Source organism: Elephantulus edwardii, unplaced genomic scaffold, assembly GCF_000299155.1.
Source record: "Elephantulus edwardii isolate Elephantulus edwardi_28Jun2011 unplaced genomic scaffold, EleEdw1.0 scaffold00074, whole genome shotgun sequence".
Lineage (NCBI taxonomy): Eukaryota > Metazoa > Chordata > Mammalia > Macroscelidea > Macroscelididae > Elephantulus > Elephantulus edwardii.
Window position 1 is genome coordinate 3,023,252 of NW_006399824.1, and position 16,175 is coordinate 3,039,426.

Consider the following 16,175-nt stretch of genomic DNA (forward strand, 5'->3'; position numbering starts at 1 on the left):
CTTTTTAAAAAAGATAATTGTGTCATAGCTACAGGATGACAGATGAAAATAGGGAATGGCTAGGTAGAAGCAAGGTGGACCTCTCTGAAATGTTCGTGACAGTCAGGTGGTGGTGGAAGTTCTAGATCCATTGAGATGGAAGTTCTAGGACTGTAGCTTGCAGTGTCCCCTTCTTCTGGCCTTCTGTACTTCTCTGTAGTTTCTGTGAGTACACATGCTAATGTTTACTTAAATCTTTACCTTGTCTTTATTCTTTTACCCTTCAGCCTTGGGTCTTATGATGCAGAGACCTGACCTAGATGTTGCTAAAGCATTTGGTTATTCTGAATAATGAAACGTTCACATATAAGTTTCTGGGTGGATATGTGCTTTCATTTCTCTCGTTGTATATCTAGAAGTGGAGTTGCTGGGCCACATGGTATTTGAGAATGACTTGTATCCTCCCTGTCCATTTGTACTCAAGCACTAGTTAAAAATTGGCTGTTCAGACCAATCCAACAGCATCACAGAATAAAGATCTACCTGTCTGCTTCCATAAAGATTATAGCCAAGAAAGTACATGGAGGTGTTCTACTCTTTGATACATGGGGTGACCAGGAGTCAGAACTGACTTTATGGCAATGGCAGTGATAATAATAGTCCAGTCAGCTGCCTGAGCAACTGTCAGACGATTCTCCACAGGAGCTTCCCTGCTGCTTCTTGTACAAGACTTGCTTTCAGAGTGTCAGTTCAGGGAAGAAGGTCAGACTACAAAGCCTATGCAAATGGCTTGTTGGCAAAGAAGGAGAGTATCATAAAGTCTTTTAAGACTGTGTCTGCTCTGTTGTGTCTTTGATGACTCCAGAGGGACTGGTGGAGTTTGCAGGGACATGGCAGTGAATGGTTGTTCAACTGGTACCTATTATAGAGAATATTGGGAAAAATCCCAGTGTATGCCTTGAAGGATTGAGTCATTGGGCCTGGGTTCTCAGGACCATATTCTTGGGGGAACATCAAGCTCAGCTAGCCCACAAAGATAATGTCCTGCATCCTATTTTGATGAGTGGTGACTTGCATCTTAAAAGTTTTTGAGTAGTGATCAGAGGTATATTTGGTCTCTTCCTGTCCAGAGAAAAGAAGAGGGGAGGGGGAAAAAATTCCGAATGTTCAGGTATGAGGGAGGAAGGGGCAGGGGTGAATTACTGCTGCTGGGAAGGGCTCCTGGACGAAGCGGGTAGGGGTCCTAAACCTGGCACAGTGGAGAGAATTAGGAGCACAGGGAGGCTGGGGGAGACTGGGCTGGTGACCATGTGGGTTCGGGACAAGTTCTTGGGACTGTGCAGCCGATAACTCTGGCCTGTCTTTGTCCTCTGGCTGCAGACCTGGCTGAGTGCAAGCTGGTCTCCTTCCCCATCGGCATCTACAAGGTTTTGCGGAATGTCTCCGACCAGATCCACCTCGTCACGTTGGCCAACAATGAGCTCAAGTCCCTCACCAGCAAGTTCATGACCACCTTCAGTCAGCTCCGAGGTAGGCCCTGGTTGGCGCAGGTTGGGAGTGCATCGCCACCCTTTGTGCTTTTAGACTCTGATCCTGTCTGGGAATGCCAGTGATTGGTCAGCTAGACCCATGAAGTCATTCGCAAGAGAGGCTTTGAGTATGGTTTGTGGCCTCCATGTGGGCATCACTCATACTTCTGGATGGTCAGTAAATCAGATCTGTCCAGCATCAGCTTGTGGACCCTGGAGTAACTCTTGTTCTGAAAAAGCCAGCATGTATTTAAGGTCCCAAGGCCCAGGACTAGCTATTTCTTAGTAGATCTGATCAAAGTGTCTTCTGTCCCCCAGTCTAGCATTGTTCTTCCGTCTTATTTCCTCAGTCCAGCAGTGACAGATGCCAAGAATGTTGGCATTTTCTCAGCGTGGCACATACAGAGCAAGGAACAGGGGAGATTGGCAGGTAGGTGGGGAGGAAGCCAGCAGTGGGCATTATAGATCCTTCTGAGATGGCACCGCCAGGTGCACAAGCAGCTGTCCTGACTCCTGCAGCAGCCTTCCACCCTTAGCAAGCATCTGCTCCATCCTGTAGGGAGGGTGCCTGCTGTTCAGTGACACATGGGGCAGATCTGCAATCTAGCAGGTGGTGTGTGCTTGGGAAATGGTGAGGTGGGAAACTCTGTAGGGGACCAGTGGTGTAAGAGAGGTAATCCCTACCTTTTAGAGTGTTCTGACTTATAGGGGCATGAAAAGTGTCAAAGATCTGTTTTTAGCAACAGATAAAAAAAAATACTGCTGGAATATGAGATGCTGGAGCCAGCATTGCTCATATAGCTGAATCCAGGCTGGACAGGCTTCCTGGAGGAGGTGTGGGCATTGAGCAGAGCCCAGATGGAGTGGGCGTGTTGTGCTTAGGAAATATAATCCAAGGATAGAAAGCAGCTTGTACAGAGGTTGTCTGAAAGATGGGCCAAGAAATGGCTAATCTGCCTATTGTTTCTGAATGAAGTCCACAGAATTCCTCGCATCTGTGCTAGAAAAGCTAACACAGTGGGGACAGGAGGTGACCTGATGAGGATGGCCCAAATTCAGGACTTATTTTCTTCAGAGATGTCTGTAGGTGCTTTCAACCTGGTCTGCTTACCCCATCCTTTCTGTCCTGGCACCTGCTTCTTCATGCAGGAAGACGGCAGACCTCTTGGACTGGGAGTTCTCATCCCTGACTGGACTTAAAATCGATGGAGGCGGCTAAGCAACGAGATCCCCTGGCCTTATCCACAAAGCCTGTGGGATGAAAATGTCTATGCACAAGCCAGGGGCTAGGAATTTATTAAATGTTTGCTCTAAAGCCAGGCAGCCAAGGTTGAGAACTAGAGCTCAGGGATTATAAATGTGGATGCGTAAGAGATAAGTATGTTGACAATGAGTGACAAAAATGGTCTGCAAGACAGTAGGGAGTGGTGAGGACTGTGGCAAACTAGAGAGGAAATGCCTATTTGGAAGGAGCAGCTCCTGCTCAGCTTCAGCCAGCTGTGCCTTGTGAGAAGATGGGCCAATGTGATCAGCTTTTCAGATTCCTTTATTCAACAGATGCTAGACTTGTGGTCTTTTATGCATTTATCTCACAATAGCAAGCCAATAAAATAGATCGCGCAGCTAGATTTAACACACAGGTCATCAATTTAGGAGATTCTCCCATTAAATATTAGTACTGCCTTTGTCATTTGCTTCATTAATGGAAGAAAGAGGTCAGGGGCTTGTCCAGGGTCTTAGAGCAGTAGATCGCAGATGGGAATGCCGGTCGCCCCTCTTCTGGACCAGGCCTGACCTTCCGGGCTGCCTACTGTAGCTCAGAGGTTTACTAGTGTTGTATATAACCAGTTGGAATTGGACATTTGTTTTCTGGGGAGAGAGAGAAATGGATGGTGGGGATGTTGTCTGGGGAGGGAGAGATCAGCCAGTAGATTCCTTTGGATGACTTTCACTCATTAAACCTGCCTGTGAGCACTGCCATGCTCCAGGCCAGTGTCTGGCGGCAGGGGGAAGATGACATAGAGCAGAGTCTCTCCATGAAGACCAGTGAGAGCCATGGGTCATGGATGGACAAAGTGCTGGTCTGTGGAGGAGGAAAGAATTCTTCCTGTGAGCAGCAGTGGCGTGGGGAGAGACATAGAAGCTGCCATCAAAAGGACTTGACATCTGGCAGTGCCTCGTGGGATGAGAGAATAAGCCTTCTCCACGGGCAGGGCTGGGATTTGTATCGATACCGCCTCCCTCAGCACGCGGTGCTTTGGCCACGGGAATGTGTTTTATCCTAACACCCTCTGGTCAGCAGTTCATTGAAGGATGCTGTTTGAACTCCCTCCCACACTGCATTGACTTCCCACGCCCATCAGTGTCACAGACAAAGGGAAGCAGCAGCGGCCTCCTGTTTGGACTTGACAGAGGCGGCAGATGGAGCGGGGCAGGAAGAGTGGCAAGTAAGGTCTCCCTTGGAGATGACTGTGGGCCCAAGTCTTGGTTGAGACTTCTCTTTCAGAAAAATCTTGCTTCGGCAGCACATATACTAAAACTGGAGCAATATGAAGATTATTAGCATGGGCCCCTCGCAGGACTGACAGATAGAAAAACCTCTCCTTTAGTGTTTAAAGAGGCTGCATGAACAGGCTTGGCTTTGCCGTGTTCTGTGTCACCTGCTAGTGTCCTCTTCTGGACTCTGGGTGAAGGTGGCGCCTCCTCAGCGCTGGAGATAAGACCTCCATTTCCTCCTCGCCTGCAGATTGCTTCCTCAGGCCTGGGGACTTTATCTTTTAGGCTTGTGTCCCCACCATGGATGGGTTATCTTTTTATTTTTTTATTTTATTTTCTTATTTTTGTGTGAATGTACCGTCAAATCAGATCTGACTGGTTCAGGAGGAGATTGTCCCTCCTTCCCCGGCAGAGCATCTGGTGGATTCGAACCATGCGCCTCTGGGATGGATGGGTTATCTTTTAAGTGCTTCTGTATTTCTTATGTCCTTACTGGACAGGTAAGGGTTAGATGGGAAAAGGCCATGGCAGGAATTTGTCCAGGGGCAAGCAGCCTGTGGATTCCTGGAACGAAGGTCCTGATGTCTGCCTTTGGCTCTTTTTCTCCCTCCTCTTGAACCCCGTGTCTCCCTACTTTATCCCAACACAAGTTATTCAGCATTTTTTCATCGGAAGTGCTTTGGGCTGCCAGACTGGATATGTAAGAGATACATCTGGTCTTTCCATTCAGTGCAACACAATCTTTCACGTGCAGCTATTCTGGCCCCAAAGCAGGATGTGCAGGTGGAGAATAACACAAGAGCCCAAATTTGTGGGTATACAGTGTGCCTGGCTCCATGTCAAATGTGGTACATGCTTCATTTATCTTCTCTTCATAGCAGCCCAAGGTTGATTGTATCTTTGACTTGAAGAGTTAGTCACCTCGCTGGGGAAACAGGTGTCTATGGAAATAATCACAGTGTAATGTGATCTCTCAGAGTCCTGTGGTTGCAAGAGGAGGTAGAATCTGCTTTGTTTCAGTGGATGAAGAATCAGAAAACCCCTGGTGAAAATGCCTTAACATAGGGCTTTGACAGATGAGTAGGAGTTCACCAGATGAATAAGTTTCTGAGACATTTGCCTTAGTTGTCAGGTACTATCATAGAACATTCCATAAGTGAGTGGCTTTGTAGAACAGAATTTTTTTTTACAATCAACTAGCATTTCTTTAATAACAGATCTAGTTTCACAGGTCTTTAAATGCACACCAACTTCTACCAGAATCCAATGACAGTTAAGACAACAATTTCTACACTGTTGGGATATATTTCTTGAACTTTTCATGTAAGGTCATTTTTTTTTTAGTAAGGAAACCAGAAGGTGCTAATGAAGAAGACAGAAATGCTCAACTTTTCACAACTCAAGGGGGGAAAAAATCAGTAGAAATTTATTTTCTTACAGTTCTGTCACAATCTCAGCCTATCTCCTAGTTTCTGGTCTTCCACTCAGGTTCTCACAGAGCATCTTTCTTTCTCCCTTGTCTCAGTGTCTATTCAGAGTCTAATAATTCAGAAATGATTAGGGTTAGGACCCACCCTGCCCTGGCATGGCTGTATTAACAGAACAAATGAAAACCTCTATTTCCAAACAGGGTCACATGTACAGTTACAGGGGTTTCGACTCCCACATTTATATTTTCAGGAGGAGGAATACAACTTAACCCATCACAACATCCTTTGAAAAGATGAGAGATGTGTCTAGGGGAAATGGGTAGGAAAGCAGTGCTAGGCTGAACTGTTACAGAAGGGTAGAGTGTGCCATCAGGGATTGATCTGAGGAGGAACATCTAGGAAGATGGGATGGGACGGGATGCAGTGGGGTGGGGAGGGATGGGGTGGAATGGGATAGGGTGGGAAGGAATGGAGTGGGGTGAGGTAGGATGGGATGGGATAGAGTGGGGTGGAGTGGAATGGGATAGAGAGGGATAGGGTGGGATGGGGTGGGGTTGTGTAGGATGGGGTGGTGTGGTGTGGGATGGGATGGGATAGATAGGCTAGGATGGGATGGGGTGGGATGGAATAGAATGGGTTGGGATAGGATGGGATTGGGTAGGATCGGATGGGGTGGGATGGGATAGGATAGGGTGGGATAGGTTGGGATGGGGTGGGATGGAATAGAATGGGGTGGGATAGGACAGGGTGGGGTAGGATGGGATGGGATGGGGTGGGATAGGATGAGAGGAGATGGGATGGGGCAGGTCAAGTGCAAGAGGCAGAAGCAGAAGCAGCAGTAAGGTGAGCATCGGGAGAGAAACAGACAGGTGATAGGAGAGGACGTGGTTTTGTATGCTCGGCCGGTGTTGGGCAGGGCCAATGTTTATGTCTCTTGAGGTCCTGACAGGATTTTGGGATCCTTCTGTCCCAAAGCCTGCAGCCAGGGCAGGTGGGTAAAAGGAAGGAGCTGCTGGGCTGAGCACATCGGCAGTGCCTAGACTGAGTTTGGTGAGCAGGGGTGGCCAATTGCCATTGAGTCTGACTGACGATGACCTGTTGTGTGTCCAAGTGCAAGTATACTTTATAGTGTTTTTAGTAGCTATCTGACCTTTCTTCTGAAGTGGTTCTTGGTAGACTTGAACTTCCAGCAGCAAGAGTGTTAATTGTTCACACAGCCTAGGGGACCAACAAGTTCAGCTTTGTTGTAGAAGTGAGTGGGCAGGAGCTTCAGGCTGCCCTAGTGAACCGGGCGAGGTACTTCTGTGGACACTTGTTGTCCCTGTGGTTGGAGAAAATGGGGGCTGGCCAAGCCCGCCTGTCAGAGCTGCCCTTCGGGGCTCTGCACTGGACATTGACTTGGGGAAGCTGCCACCATGGCCCTCAAGCAGCATGAAGAGGTGATGTTCTGTGATTTGCAGCCGCAGCTGCCTCTTGAATGTTTTACTCAAATGTGTATTCACTGAGCGCTCTCTGACAGGAGATGCCAGTCAGCATCAGTCAGTTGGTGGGGTGCGCTGGTGTGACTCCCCCTCAGCCCAGGCCCTCATGCTTGTGGCTGCTCCCTGTGGTGGGCCCTGCCTGTGAGTGGCTCCTGACTGCTCACCAGGTGGCGTTGTCTTCACCACTGCAGACAGCAGCACCACTGTTTGCTGCCAGAGAAAATGTGGCAATGTTCCTCAGCAGTTGGAGCCCCTGTGTGTTGTGAATGGTTAACATACTAGGCTGTTAACTGAAAGGTAAAAGGTTCGAGTCCTCTCAGAAGCACCTTAGAAGAAAGGTCGGCAATCTACTTCTCAAAAATGAGCCACGTGAAGCGCTGATCTACTCTGACGCAAACTGAATCACCATGAATCAGAATTAATTCAGTGACAGCTCTTCTCCACCCCCACCCCAACACATACACAGTCAGAGCAAGTAAGAGGGAAACATGAAGGCATTGTTTAGTTTTACCTCTTGTCATCTGCATGGGACCAGGAGACCGTGTCTTCTGCTTTGAGGGTCTGCTCTGATATATCTGGCATGATGGTGAATGTGGACGAAGGCTTAGAGAAAATGGTTGAAGGAGCTGTGTTCATACAGACAGGTGGAGAGATTGTCTCTTTTCCTCACATCAGAGCAGCCAAGTGACCATTCTCCCTGGGTATGAGTTGTGGGTGGTGATTGGACAGGAAGAGGCTGTACACCAATAGGATGGTGTATGTCAGGCTGCAGAAGGACGAAGAAGAGGGGTTCACTGGGGACTGTAGATCAAGAAGGGGCTAATGTCCTGGAAGAAGAAAAAGGTAATGGGGTGCAGCTTTTGTTTGAGTCCAGTGGATTGACTTTTCTTTCACTGATGCCATTTAGTAGGTGAATGGAGATCCTGAAATGAGTCGAGGAGTCAGGTTGACACTGAAGCTTTCAGGGATCGACTAGGCATTGGCTTCTTGGATTTAGTTGGAGATGTGGTAAATCTACTCAGTCCAGGATATACATCTTTTTGTGCATTGAGGGGTAGCTACAGTGAGGACTTGTGGGGTCTGGGAGGTTTGTCTTCTGCCAAGTTATTCATAGCGGGTACCCCGTTTGCTGAGGTCAGGTGTTCCTTCTTGGGACTCAGGTGGCAATAACGTAGCCAGCTTCCTGCATCTTTCTTGCCATCATTCCTCAGGGACATCTGGCCTATAGGGTTACATAACAGAGGCCACGTGGTTTGACACCCCTGGTGTGGGTTTTCAGTGGAGGCAGCCTGGAGAGGTGCTCATGGTCCCACAAGTAGGAGAGTACCCATCTCGCCCACTGTGTTTCAGGAGAAGTTGGCAGACTCCGGGATACCCTGCACCACCACCCCGAGATTCAGCTGCCAGGAGACCTGAGAGAGTAGGGCTCACCAGGAAGCAGTGGGGGCATTGCTATCCCCTATGAGCCACACCAACACCCACCCCCTCATGTGATGTGGACTTGACAGCTCCCCTTCATGTCCTTCCAAGTTATAAAAAAGCACAGGTTTCTGTTTTTCCTGACTTGAGATGGGAAAAAGTTTCCATCCCCTCTTGTCCTTCCTACACCCCAATCCTACAGATCTCTAGCTGTTATTCATGTTCTCACTTCTTGTAAAGTTCTAAAACACCATTTGAAAAAACAATGTGTCCTATTTCTTTTTAATATTGCTGTTGTTGGGTGCTGTTGAGTCACTTACAGCTCGTGGTGATCATATATGACAGAGTAGAACTGCCCCAGAAGGTTCCACAGCGGCCATCTTCATAGAGGTGGATCTCTAGTTCTTTTTCTCTTGAGCTGCTGCTGGTGCATTCAAATCATTGACTTTTCACCTAGGAGCAAAGAACTCAACTGTTGTCCCACCAGGCTCCTCTATTTTAATAGTATAATTGCTTAATCATGGGAGAAAGACAAGACACTGGCCTTCTGTGTGATTTACAGCCTTGAGAATCCAGTGGGAAGTCATTGTGAATTGGTTCTAATGTGACAGCGATGAATGAGTATTACTTGATGCATGGATGGATGTTGTTGTTGTTGTTATGTGCCGTCGAGTCACTTGCGACTCATAGCGACCCTATGTACAACAGCCCTAAACTCCGCTCTGTCCTGTGCCAATCGCACTGTCTCTGACACTCCCATCCCAATTATCCCAGTCACTGAATCAGTCCACCTCGTAGAGGGCCTTCCTCTCCTGCACTGTCCCTCCACCCTCCCAAGCATGATGTCCCTCTCCAAGGACCGGTCTCTCCTCACAACATGTCCAAAGTATGTTAGACGGAGCCTCAGAATCCTTGCCTCCAAGGAGTCACCCGGTTTAACCCTTTCCAGGACAAATCTGTTTGTTTTCCTAGCAGTCCATGGTATTCTCAATACTCTTCTCCAGCATGGATGGATATAGATACTTAATAGATGCACACATTACAATATTCCAGGTTAGAGAGGGGTACAGGGAAAAGGCATGCTCTTTTCTCCTCCTGTCCCCAAACATCAGTTCCTTTTCTCAGAGGAATGCCTTTATACCAGTTCCGTCTCCAGAGGGATATTCCATGCCTCCAGGAAGATAAATGTGTTTACTAGTGGGGAGCTCTGGTGGCCTAGTGGGGAAGGAGTTGCAGTGCCAATTCAGAGGCAGGCAGTTTGAATCCACCAGCTTCTCTTCTGGAGAAAGATGGGCTGTCTCCTCGTGTGCAGTTTGCAGCCTCTGAAAACCTTCCAGAGGATCAGCTATGAGTCCCAGCTTCATGGCACGTAACAAGAGCGGTAGCCCACATTGCTGAGCGTTCTCGGAAGCCTTTAAAGAAGTATAAAAGAATACAAATCTTCCCAACAATCCTATGAAGTGGGTGATGTTGCTGTGTGGTGTTTGTTTGTTTGTTTATTTTTAAGGTGAAGAAACTGAGGCAGAGAGAACACAAGTGACCTTCCCAAGGTCACACAGCTAGAAAGAGTGGTGTGGTGGTGTTGGGATTGTGGTTTCCAGCAGAGCTGGTTTCTTAATGGAACAGAGCATGCTCTCTACTTTGCAGGGTGCCTTTTCTGCTTGACAGTCTCTCTCAGAAATTGGTCAATGTCAGTGTAATTAGTGCTGCCTTATTCTTTTCACAGAGAAGGAATGATTTTCATTTTGAGTCTGTGGTGGACTAGGTGATATGAGTGTTTTCTCCTCTTTCCCCTCTAACCACCTTGAGGCAGGATACTCCTTGTGGCATTTTGACTCTCAGCTGTTTTTCCTCACCCATCTGTGAGGGTCGTATGAGCCCTGAGCATAGGTGCTGGAGGGGACACCAGTCCCCTCCCCACTGTCTGACTCTGCAGAGCATTTGTGAGTAGTGATTGGAGCTTGATTGATCCTAGAGGCAGGTATTTTTGGAGTGGGCACTTTCTCTTGCTGGCCAGCTACATAATTACCACAGGCTGGCTACACTTGTCACTTAATGGGATCAGAGGGCCCTCCGGTGTGAGTCTCAGGCCTCTGAGTCAGCCTTGGAAGTCGTCCAAGATAAAGGACAATGTGGGAAGTGATAAGAGGAACTTGTGGGAAGGAGCAGGCCATTCAACAGAATCGGAAATCATCGCAGGGATAATAAATAAGGAAACATTATGGCCAAGCTCTCTCTTGGTGTGCTGGGGAGCATCTTGGGAGTGAATGGAAGCAAGCTTTTCTTCTAAAGCCCCGTGGTCAGTCTTGGGAGCTTCAGGTTGTTTGACTTGAACCCTGGCAAAATAGAATGGGAAGAAACTTTGGGCCCTCCTCAGTGGGATCCTTCTGGGATCAGAGGACCCCAAACTGCCTGGCATTTCTGAGGAGTAATAAGCCCCAGGGCAGCAGTGTGGCCATTGTCACCTCAAGAGTGGCTTGGGCTGCATTTGGAGCTCTGCACTTCAGGCAGCGGTTTCCCTTGCTTTGATCTTTCTCTGAGTTAGAAGCAGCTCCTGGGGTGTCTCGCGGGGGCGGGGGGGGGGGGGGGACACATGTTGCCAGCAGCCTTGCCGTCACTCACTAATAGTTCTCTCCAGGCATCAGTTTTCCCCATCTGAGAAATGGGAAAGCCTGCGCTCCACAGGAACTTTGTGGAAGTGGAACTAATGTGTGAAGGGTGTGCTGTTTAGTGTTGGTGTATAGAAGGTGCTTAATGAAGGATGGCTCTGATGGGGTGTGATGGTGCTGGGGCTTGATGTGTTTGGGACCGTCTCTCACCAAGTACTCAGAAGAATGTCCAGTCATGGAAATCTCTGTCTCTGCACACGGAATCGCAGTGAGGGCAGAATTACAGTGATCCTCAAGCCCTCACCTTCCTAGGTGGGCAGATTTGCCTGGCCCAACCTTTCTCCACACATGCGATACAGATGCACATGCAACCTCAGCTTGGATTCCGGGGCCACAGTCACACTCATCCCCATAGGCAGGCAGTTGGGCAACCCCGTGGTGATTAATGCCAAAGAGAAATTTTAAATTTGTTTTCACTGGCTCTCAGTGCGTAAGAGATTAGTGGAGCATGTGAAGCGGACAGGTTGGGCACATCTGAGGGTACTAGTACAGGAGCAGATGTGATCCAGACCTGCTGAGAAATGGACCCATCATGGGGCAGAGAGGTCTTCCTGCCTGACTACCTCATTCCTGTCTGGGAATATGTCTTATCCTTTGTAATCCCAGGCTTTTTCCTGGCCTTCTGTCCTCCTGGGGCTCAGATCTGGCCACCTGGGAGTTTCATGCTGATGTCTTTGCTGGGACTTTGTACATATTTTGAGTCTCATGAAATCCCCATAGTTGAGCAGGACTTGGTTTTTGACAGGGGCTCTCAGGTAATGTGCTCTCTTCGCCCTTCTCTGGGGAGGGGCTTGTAGGACCAAAATGATTCATGCAGAACCCACTAGGTTGACAGTGAACAGTTTTACTGATATACATTTAACATCTTAGGAGAAGTAGACTACCAGTTCCTTGAAAACTACCAACTGCCAAAACTCAACACAGATTAAATAGACCATTTTGAATAATTGTAAAACCATTAAAGAAATGAAATTAATAAATAAAACGACCCCCACTTCACACAAAGCATGATTTCCCATGTTCTAGTAAACATGGAATCATTAGAATGTTAAACACAAATCTAAAGTACTTTTAACTTCTCTACTGTTATTCCACTAATAAAGGGCTTTCACTTAATTTACTTTTACCTATTTATTTAAAGTAAGAAATAAAGTCACAACTGTGAAACAAAAACAGCTTTAAAATGAATGTATTTATAAACGCAAAGATTCATTTCAGTGACAAGAAATATGCAGTGATGATTAATATCTACTGTATACTTTGCCAGGGTCAACAGAATGAAGACATGAAAAAGTCAATCTTCAAATATATCCTTGACAAAAACTGTCTCCTAAATAATAAAGTCATTGATTTCACATGCAAGCAAGATTCTGCTGAAGATTATCCCAAAACGACTGGAACAGTACATCAGCAGAGAACTGCCAGAAGTTCAGGCTGGGTTTAGAAGGGATCTTGGTACCAGGGATATTGTAGCTAATGTTAGATGGATCTTGGCTGAAAGCACGGAGTACCAGAGGAATGTCTATCTGTGTTTCATTGACTATGCAAAGGCATTTGACTATGTGGACCGTAACAAACTGTGGCAGACTCTGAGAAGAATGGGAATCCCAGAACACTTGTTCATGCTAATTGTGAAACTTATACTTGAACCAAGAAGCAGTCATCAGAACAGAGCAAGGAAGCACTGCATGGTTCAAAATTGGGAAGGGCGTGTGCCAGGGATGTGTCTTGTCTCCATACCTTTTCAACCTGTGCGCAGAACAGATCATCCGGGAGGCTGGGCTCTATGAGGAGAATTGCAGCATCAGGATTGGTGAAATATCTATCAACAGTCTGCGTTATGCAGATGACACAACCCTGCTTGCTGAAACTGAGGAGGACCTGAAGTGCTTACTACTGAGGGTCAGGGACTGTAGCCTTCAATATGGATTGAGGCTCAATGTCAATAAGACAAAGATTCTCACCACTGGGCCAATTGGCAGCATCAGGATGGATGGTGAAGAGATTGAGATTGTTCACAGCTTTAGTCAGCTTGGCTCCACAGTCAACACTCTTGGCACCAGCAGCCAGGAAATTAAAAGACGTATTGCGATGGGAAAGTCTGCTGTTAAGGACCTCTCTAAAGTACTGAAGAGCAACAGTTTGTCTCTGGAGACTAAGGTGCATCTGGTACAGGCCATGGTCTTTTCAATCACTTGTTATGCATCAGAGAGCTGGACAATGACCAGGGAGGATAGAAGGAGAATTGATGCTTTTGAGCTTTGGTGTTGGAGAACAGTGCTGAGGGTACCATGGACTGCTAGGAAAACAAACAGATTCATCCTGGAAAGGGTTAAACCGGGTTGCTCCTTGGAGGCAAGGATTCTGAGACTTCGTCTGACATACTTTGGTCATGTTGTAAGGAGGGTCCGGTCCTTGGAGAAGGACATCATGCTTGGGAGGGTAGAGGGACAGTGCAGGAGGGGAAGGCCCTCTGGGAGGTGGATTGATTCAGTGACTGGGGTAATCGGGATGAGTGTGTCAGAGACAATGAGATTGGCACAGGACAGAGCTGAGTTTAGGGATGTTGTACATAGGGTCGCTATGAGTCACAAGCGACTCGACGGCACATAACAACAACAAATAGTGAAGTCATCATTCAAACTTTTCTATAGAAATGAACACTGTTTTCACATAAACTCTTCCAAAAGATGGACGAGAACACTTCACAGCTCCTGTATGAAATCATAGGCCTCACTGAGTTAGTTCCAGCCTACAGTGATCCTTCATCGAGTTTCCAAAACTGTGCCTTTTTATGGGAGAAGACTGTTCTTCTTCCAAGGAGCAGTTGATGGATTCGTACTACCAGCCTTTTGACTAGCAGCTCTTTATAAAGTCAGTTGTTCTTTTTAGATGTTGTCAAGAATGACTCTTAGTGACCTTATAAGCAACTGACATGAACTATGTCCTATCCTGTGCCATCCTCATCATCTCTGACACATTGCTGCTGTCTGACACTGTGTCTGTCCACCTGATCAAGAGTCTTCCTCTCCTTTGCTGCCCCTTCCCTCCACCTTCCCAAGCAAGATGTCCCTCTCCAAGGAATAGCATCTCCTAGCACCATGCCCAAAGTATGTGAGACAACGCTTTTTCCTTTTGCCTGCAAGGAGCACTCTGGCTGCACTTTCTCCAAGACATATCTGTTTGTTCTTTCAACAGTCCCTGGGATGCTCAGCAGTCTTTTCCAGCACCAGTTCAAAGCCATCAATTCCTCTTCTGTCATCCTTAGTCATTGTTTAGCTCTCAGATGTACAGCAAGTGATTGAAAAGACTGTGACCAATAGTTGTGAAGCCAGTAGTCTCTCTAGAAAGGAGTTTTCCCACTTACTCGTTTTGCGTTTGTTTGTTTTTTTGTGGGGTTGTTTTGTTTTTTGGGTTTTTTTTGTTTTTGTTTTTGTTTTTACTTTTAGAAACTTTCCCTTTATCACGTCCAAATATAGGATAGAGCATATGGCACGTGTTTAATAACTTTTAAAACTTTTTAAAAACTTTTAAAATTTACCAGGCCCTCCCATTCATGTTCTCTTTGTCCACTCACTACTGACTAATCAGGGACTTAGAGAAGAGAGTGTCTTGTCTGAGAGCAGGGGCTGCTCCATGGGTGACACAAAGCTGGGTCAGGCAGGTGCCAGCATGGGGAGGGGCTTCCTGGGGCCGTGCAGTGATGTGGTGAGGGGTCAGGCTCTGGGTGCAGGAGGCCTGGTGGTGAGGTGGCCTGAGTTCAGTTTAGAGGATTTGAAAGCAAAGCTAAGTCTCTGGAGTTTGTATGACCTTTGGCAAATTATGTCATTTCTCTGTGCTTAGGATAATTTTCTATAAATTGGGAGTAATGGCTTTCAGTAAGATAAAAATAACTATTCCATGTAAAGCCCTACAACAAGTGTCTGGAACATAAAAGCACTCAATTCATGTTAGCTCTGCTTATTACTTTTTTTGCTCTAAGTGTCATCCAGTAAGCTAAATATTTGGTACCGAATAGAAGAGTCCCCTTCCGGAAAATCTCTCGGACTCCAGCCCAGCACTTCTGCACAGCCGAGCTGACCCTCCCCTTCCTAGGTAGATCTGGGCCCCCTTTGAAGCTCAGTTTTGGGAAGCCTTTCCTTCCTTCCCAGTTTCAATGCTGGAAAGGAATCTGCTCTCCCTTTGATTATCCTAACTTAAATAAGGGCTAAATGCTATTCCCATTGCTCCTTTTGTTTTTCATAATAGCTTCTGTCTGACAAAAGACCTCCTACTGTCCTTCTCAGGAGCCAGGCTCTGTGCCTTGCAGCTGAGCCATTCCTTCGAAGCGGCTGCTGTGAAAACCTTTACTCTGGAGATTGTGCTTCTCTGGGACTTTATTTTTATTTTTTTAATTTTATTATTTTTGTGTGCGTGTACCATCAAATCAGATCTGACTGGTACAGGAGGAGATTGTCCCTCCTTCCCCGGCAGAGCATCTGGTGGATTCAAACCATGCACCTCTGGGATTGTAGTTGTTCCCTGGGACTTTAAACCTAGAGACAGAATGCTGATTTCGCTCTATTCACAAGTCTATTATGATTGATTTTTTAACTTTTTATTGTGGTTTGGGTGAAAGTTTACATAGCAAACCCATTTTCTGTTAACAATTCAGACACATTTTGTTTCACTATGTTGGTTTCAAATCCCACTATGTGATAGCACACTTCTGATGTGCTTATTGTAGTCCCAGCTTCCATTTCTCCTTTCCTATTCCTTCCTACCTTCTGAGCTCTGTTTTTGGGCAGAGTATGCCCTTTGGACTCGTGTGGTTGATAATTCCAAGATATATGTTCCTCCAGACTGCATTGGGCAAGTCTGCTGTCAGGGACCTCTCCAGAGTACTGAAGAGCAAGTCAGTCTGAAGACTACGGTGCACCTGATTCAGGCCATGATCTTCGCAATTATGTGCTATGCATCAGAAAGCTGGACAGTGACCAGAGATGATAGAAGGAGAATTGATGCCTTTGACCTGTGATGCTGGAGAACAGTATTGAATATATCATGGAGAACAGAGAGGGTAAAACTGGGCTACTCCTTGGAGGCCAGGATTCTGAAGCGTCGTCTAACATATTTTGGGCATGTTGCAAGGAGGGATCAGTCATTGGAGAGGGACATCATGCTTGGGAGGGT

The 16,175-nt window shown here is 46.9% G+C and overlaps 1 protein-coding gene across 1 annotated transcript in view; it reads left to right on the plus strand.

Annotated features, from left to right (window-relative positions):
• The window catches only part of LRRC20 (leucine rich repeat containing 20), a 146,227-nt gene that overhangs the window by 58,898 nt on the left and 71,154 nt on the right, over positions 1-16,175 (plus strand). Inside the window, exon 2 of the mRNA XM_006888978.1 lies at positions 1,360-1,509. Coding sequence (XP_006889040.1) covers positions 1,360-1,509 — 150 coding nt within the window. The remainder of the gene's footprint in view (positions 1-1,359; positions 1,510-16,175) is intronic.